General features: G+C 42.2%; 1 protein-coding gene across 1 annotated transcript in view; it reads left to right on the forward strand.

The window, feature by feature from the left end:
* plppr1 (phospholipid phosphatase related 1) overlaps positions 1–6615 on the forward strand; it is a 118918-nt gene extending 112303 nt beyond the window's left edge. The window contains exon 11 of the mRNA XM_059973852.1: positions 6291–6615. Coding sequence (XP_059829835.1) covers positions 6291–6323 — 33 coding nt within the window. The 3' untranslated portion in view covers positions 6324–6615. The remainder of the gene's footprint in view (positions 1–6290) is intronic.
* Positions 6616–7131: the final 516 nt, after the last annotated feature.

Below are 7131 nucleotides of genomic sequence, written 5' to 3' on the forward strand. Positions count from 1 at the left end.
GGAATAACTGAGACATGGCTTCAGGCGGACAGGGCCTTGGAAATGATTATTCAAGGATATACATCTTATCGAAAGGACAGACTGACTGGCAGAGGGGGTGGGGTGGCTCTGTTGGTGAGGAATGATATTCAGTCCCTTGTGAGGGGGGGGGGCATAGATTCTGGGGATGTAGAGTCAGTACGGATAGAACTGAGAAATTCTAAGGGTAGTAAGACCCTAATGGGAGTTATCTATAGGCCCCCAAACAGCAGTCTGGATGTAGGGTGTAAGTTGAATGAAGAGTTAAAATAGCATGTCGCAAAGGTATGATACAGTTGTCATGGGGGATTTCAACATGCAGGTAGACTGGGAGAATCAGAATGGTACTGGACCCCAAGAAAGGGAGTTTGTGGAGTGCCTCCGAGATGGATTCTTAGAACAGCTTGTACTGGAGCCAACCAGGGAGAAGGCAATTCTAGATTTAGCGTTATGCAATGAACCAAATTTGATAAGGGACCTCGAGGTAAAGGAACCATTAGGAGGTAGTGACCATAATATGATATGTTTTAACCTACAATTTGAGAAGGAGAAGGGAAAATTGGATGTGTCAGTATTACAGTTGAACAAAGGGAACTATGGAGCTATGAGGAAGGAGCTGGCCAAAGTTGAATGGAACAATACCCTAGCAGGGAAGACAGTGGAACAAAAATGGCAGGTATTCCTGGGAATAATGCAGGATCGGTTCATTCCAAAGTGGAAGAAAGATCCTAAGGGGAGTAAGGGGCAGCCATGGCTGACGAGGGAAGTAAAGGGCAGTATAAAAATAAAAAAGAAGTATAACATAGCAAAGATGAGCGGGAGACTGGAGGACTGGGAAGCTTTTAAAGAGCAACTGAAGATAACAAAAAAGGCAATACGCCAAGAAAAAATGAGGTACGAAGGTAAATTAGCCAAGAATATAAAGGAGGATAGTAAAAGCTTCTTTAGGTATGTGAATAGCAAAAAAATAGTTAAGACCAAAATTGGGCCATTGAAGACAGAAACGGGTGAATTTATTATGGGGAACAAGGAAATGGCAGATGAGTTGAACAGGTACTTTGGATCTGTCTTCACTAGGGAAGACACAAACAATCTCCCAGATGTAATAGTGGCCAAAGGAACTAGGGTAAAGGATGAACTGAAGGAAATTTATATTAGGCAAGAAACGGTGTTGGATAGACTGTTGAGTCTGAAGGCTGATAAGTCCCCAGGACCAGATGGTCTGCATCCCAGTGTACTTATAGAGGTGGCTCTAAAAATCGTGGATGCATTGGTAATCATTTTCCAATATTCTATAGATTCAGGAACAGTTCCTGCTAATTGGAGGGTGGCTAATGTCCCACTTTTCAAGAAAGGAGGGAGAGAGGAAACAGGGAATTATAGACTGGTTAGCCTGACGTCAGTGGTGGGAAAGATGCTGGAGTCAATTATAAAAGATGAAATTACGACACATTTGGATAGCAGTAGAAGGATCACTCCGAGTCAGCATGGATTTATGAAGGGAAAATCATGCTTGACTAATCTTCTGGAGTTTTTTGAGGATGTAACTACGAAAATGGGCAAGGGAGAGCCAGTGGATGTAGTGTACCTGGACTTCCAGAAAGCTTTTGATAAAGTCCCACATAGGAGATTAGTGGGCAAAATTAGGGCACATGGTATTGGGGGCAGAGTACTGACATGGATTGAAAATTGGCTGGCTGACAGGAAACAAAGAGTAGTGATTAACGGGTCCCTTTCGGAATGGCAGGCTGTGACCAGTGGGGTACCGCAAGGTTTGGTGCTGGGACCACAGCTGTTTACAAAATACATTAATGATTTAGATAAAGGGATTAAAAGTAACATTAGCAAATTTGCTGATGTCACAAAGCTGGGTGGCAATGTGAAATGTCAGGAGGATGTTACGAGAATGCAGGGTGACTTGGACAGGTTGGGTGAGTGGGCAAATGTATGGCAGATGCAGTTTAATGTGGATAAATGTGAGGTTATCCACTTTGGTGGCAAGAACAGGAAGGCAGATTACTATCTAAATGGAGTCAAGTTAGGAAAAGGGGGGAAGTACAATGAGATCTAAGTGTTGTTGTACATCAGTCAATGAAAGCAGGCATGCAGGTACAGCAGGCAGTGAAGAAAGCTAATGGCATGCTGGCTTTTATAACCAGAGGAATTGAGTATAGGAGTAAAGAGGTCCTTCTGCAGCTGTACGGGGCCCTGGTGAGACTCCACCTGGAGTATTGTGTGCAGTTTTGGTCTCCAAATTTGAGGAAGGACATTCTTGCTATTGAGAGAGTGCAGCGTAGGTTCACAAGGTTAATTCCCGGAATGGCGGGACTGTCATACGTTGAAAGATTGGAGCGACTGGGCTTGTATACACTGGAATTTAGAAGGATGAGAGGGGATCTGATTGAAACATATAAGATTATTAAGGGATTGGACACACTGGAGGCAGGAAGCATGTTCCCGCTGATGGGTGAGTCCAGAACTAGAGGCCACAGTTTAAGAATAAAGGGTAGGCCATTTAGAACAAAGACGTGGAAAAACTTTTTCACCCAGAGAGTGGTGGATATGTGGAATGCTCTTCCCCAGAAGGCAGTGGACGCCAAGTCTCTGGATGCATTCAAGAGAGAGTTAGATAGAGCCCTTATAGATAGTGGGGTCAAGGGATATGGGGAGAGGGCATGATTGTGTAATGTCAGCCATGATCACAGTAAATGGCAGTGCTGGCTAGAAGGGCTGAATGGCCTACTCCTGCACCTACTGTCTATTGTCTATTGTCTCCTCTGTACCCTTTCCAATGCTTCCACATCCTTCCTATAGTGAGGTAACCAGAACTGGACACAGTACTCCAAGTGTGGCCTAACTAGAGTTTTATAGAGCTGCATCATTATATCGTGTCTCTTAAACTCTATCCCTTGACTTATGAAAGCTAACACCCCATAAGCTTTATTAACTACCCTACCTACCTGTGAGGCAACTTTCAGGGATACGTGGACATGTACCCCCAGATCCCTCTGCTCCTCCACACTACTAAGTATCCTGCCATTTACTTTGTATTCTGATTTGGAGTTAGTCCTTCCAAAGTGTACCACCTCACACTTCTGTAGGTTGAACTCCATCTGTCACTGCTCAGCCCACTTATGCATCCTATTAATGTCTCTCTGCAATCTTTGACAATCCTCTACACTATCTACAACACCACCAACCTTTGTGTCATCTGCAAACTTGCCAACCCACCCTTCTACCCCCACATCCAGGTCGTTAATAAAAATCACAAAAAGTAGAGGTCCCAGAACAGATCCTTGTGGGACACCACTAGTCACAACCCTCCAATCTGAATGTACTCCCTCCACCACAACCCTCTGCCTTCTGCAGGTAAGCCAATTCTGAATCCACCTGGACAAACTTCCCTGGATCCCATAACTTCTGACTTTCTGAATAAGCCTCCTGTGTGGAACCTTGTCAAATGCCTTACTAAAATCCATGTAGATCACATCCACTGCCTGGATGCCTAATCTATATGCCTGGTCACCTCCTCAAAGAACTCTGTCAGGCTTGTTAGGCATGATCTGCCCTTCACAAAGCCATGCTGACTGTCCCTGATCAGACCATAATTCTCTAAATGCCCATAGATCCTAACTCTAAGAATCTTTTCCAACAGCTTTCCCACCACAAACGTAAGGCTCACTGGTCTATAATTACCCAGACTATCCCTACTTCCTTTTTTGAACAAGGGGACAACATTCGCCTCCCCCCAATCCTCCGGTACCATTCCCGTGGACAACGAGGACATAAAGATCCTAGCCAGAGGCTCAACAATTTCTTCCCTCGTGGAGCAGCCTGGGGAATATTCCATCAGGCCCTGGGGACTTATCTGTCCTAATGTATTTTAACAACTCCAACACCTTTTCTCCCTTAATATCAACATGCTCCAGAACATCAACCTCACTCATATTGTCCTCACTGTCATCAAGTTCCCTCTCATTGGTGAATACTGAAGAGAAGTATTCATTGAGGACCTCGCTCACTTCCACAGCCTCCAGGCACATCTTCCCACTTTTATCTCTAATTGGTCCTACCTTCACTCCTTTTGTTCTTCACATAATTGAAGAATGCCTTGGGGTTTTCCTTTACCCTACTCACCAAGGCCTTCTCATGATCCCTTCTTGCTCTTCTCAGCCCCTTCTTAAGCTCCTTTCTTGCTACCCTATATTCCTGAATAGACCCATCTGATCCTTGCTTCCTAAACCTCATGTATGCCACCTGACTAGATTTTCCACTTCACTTGTCACTCATGGTTCCTTCACCCTACCATTCTTTATCTTCCTCATTGGGACAAATTTATCCCTAACATCCTGCAAGAGATCCCTAAACATCGACCACATGTCCGTAGTAGATTTCCCTGCAAAAACATCATCCTAATTCACACCCGCAAGTTCTAGCCTTATAGCTTCATAATTTGCCCTTCCCCAATTAAGAATTTATACCATGTTATGCCAGGAAGCCCATTCCAACTCTTGAATCTCTTCCATAATGGTCAACAGGAGAGTAATGTAAAACCTGCTGCTGATTCAAAGATGTGTTACTGCTTCATTCCAATTTGTCCCGTTGTGGCGTTCTGTTCTTAATTTTCTGTCACAGTCTTTTTTCCTTTTTCACTCCTTCTTTGATCTACAGCTGAGGGACTGGCACAGGTTGACTGATGCTGGTCTCTATCAATACCATTGTTGACTGCACTGTAGTAGGCATTCACAATTGGCCCTTTTGAAGTTCCCCCTCCAATCTCTTTCCTGCTGCTGACAATATCTAACAGACACCGGATTCCCCTTCCACAATTTCTCAGATCTGCAAGGGTCTGCCACCTCCCACCTGTCTAATTCTCCAAGCACCAGAACAATCATGACGTGTTGAATGATCTCCTTTTGTGCTGTAAGATGTTAGCTTAACTGAAACATCCTGTATCATTGACATACATGGTTTGGTTAAGTCTTTAACAAAAAGGTCTTCTGAATGTGTTGTTGAACATATTATCTATTTTTTAATAATCCTCGTGTCTGAATAGTGGTAGAAGATTCAACATTCCATTACATTTCTGTTCATGATGGTAAGGTCCAGCTAAGTTGACTGTATTTTCCAGTTTGTTTTATCATCTAGCCTGAGGCACTTTGTAACCTAGCTTGACATCTCGTGGGGGATAAATTTGCCTTTTGCTATTAGTGCTAATTGTGGTGAACTGATCAGTGGCTGGTTGTAACCCCCTCCCCTGTCAATGTTTTCACTGAAGTCAATGTGCGGAGTTGGACATAACCCATGGTTGAGACGCACACATTCATTTAGTATGATCAAAGGTAAATTATCGCGTAGGTAGTTTATAAAGCTGGAGCAGTAGTGAGTATATTGTACACTCATCCTTAAAATACTCTGTTTTTGCTGTGATTGAATGTAACAATCTTCTTAGGAACCGCCTTTGAGAGCTTTGGACCTTACTTCAGTCTGTTCTAACACATGAAGTGTCTTCCATACTGTTCCCTGTGGGTAACCCTTTTATACCAATGACTCTCTCCCTCTACACAGGATGTTTGTTGCAATCTGTGTCTGTCCAGTATAAGTGGTTTTCTTTAATATCAGCACATTGCAAACATTATATCAGTGATTGAATGGCCCACACAGTATTTTGCACTGTGATGAAGCAAAGCAATTTTACTTGGATTACCATTGTACAATAATGAAACTCTTTTATTTATGATTGTAGACCTACACATAGTGGTCTCACCCCTTAACTCAGACCACTTCAAAGGTTTTGGCCAACAAACTGAGATGCCCTGATACCATCATATTTGCACCATTGGAAGTGCAGTGATATGGATGAAGCCATGAAGTAAGACCCTTTCTTTCTTCAGGTACATGGAAAAGATCACCTTCCCTGTACTGAAGAATAGCAGCAGAGCTTTTTTTTGTCAGAGCCCTAGTCAATATTAATCTCACAATTATTGTTCATCATTAAGAAATTATAATTTGTGAGAAATCTGTGGGAACCTCCTGTGCACAAATTGATTGCTGCTGTTTCATTACAAATCCAGCTACACTTCATAAAGTACTTCCTTGATGATAAAATAATTTGGAAGCTCCTCAGCAGTGTCTAAATTAAATATTCTAATAACTGGAAACACCACTGAAAAAAAATGTTTGCAGTATGCAATTTTTGTTAGTTGGATTAAATTCCATTGTTCATTTAGTTGGAGTGATCATAATTTTTTTTTGTATTTGTTCTCTTACAGAACCACTCTGCTTCAATAACAGAAGTGACCTGAAGAGAAATCTTTCTCTCCTTCTTTAAAACAAATAAAAACACAAACTGGTACTTTTTTTTATAATGAGTGTTAAGCTGTGGAAAGTGCAACTCAAGAACATGTCTAGTTAGTATCAGGTGTTTTGTACATTTTGTATGACAAAGTGTTGTAGCATACCTTGACCTTATAGTCTGTTTCAGTACCTTTCTCTTAAAGCATATGATGTAAACATTTCTAATTTCTTATGTAAATTCAAGTTGTGTTTTGTGGTCTTGGTACAATAAAGTGCGTGGTCTGGTTTATACACACTTTACCCTGTGAGGCGATTGGCGTATTTTGTTCCGAAAACTGCTTTTCAATCTAGTTTCCAACTTGATGATTCCACAGGACCCTTCCCAATGTAATTACTCCTGGACAGTTCAGTAGGATTTCCAAAATTTTTGCTCAACAGATAATAAATGCCAAATTAAGACTGCATGTGATCCAGACGGGAGATTGAAGATAGTGGTGCTTCCCTGACCCTTCACTTACTAGAGGTCATATTCAGGAGGTATTGTCAAAGAAGCCTTGGTGAATTGCTGCAGAAAGACTTTAGGGTGGTACAGTGTCAAGTTACTGCCTTAGAAAACCAACAGCCGAGTTTCAATCTGATCCTCAGTGCAGTCTGTGTCAATTCCTGAAAGGCAAGTGATTGATTAATTGTAACCCTTAATCATTTCCAGTGTGCAGGTAAGTGTAGAATATGGTAGGAATTGTTGGGAATGTAGGGAAATCCTAAAGCTGTGGATGAACAAGAAGATCTGTAGTCTTCTGATCAGTAATCTGTAAC

The sequence above is a fragment of the Hypanus sabinus genome, chromosome 7 (genome assembly GCF_030144855.1).
Source record: "Hypanus sabinus isolate sHypSab1 chromosome 7, sHypSab1.hap1, whole genome shotgun sequence".
NCBI lineage: Eukaryota > Metazoa > Chordata > Chondrichthyes > Myliobatiformes > Dasyatidae > Hypanus > Hypanus sabinus.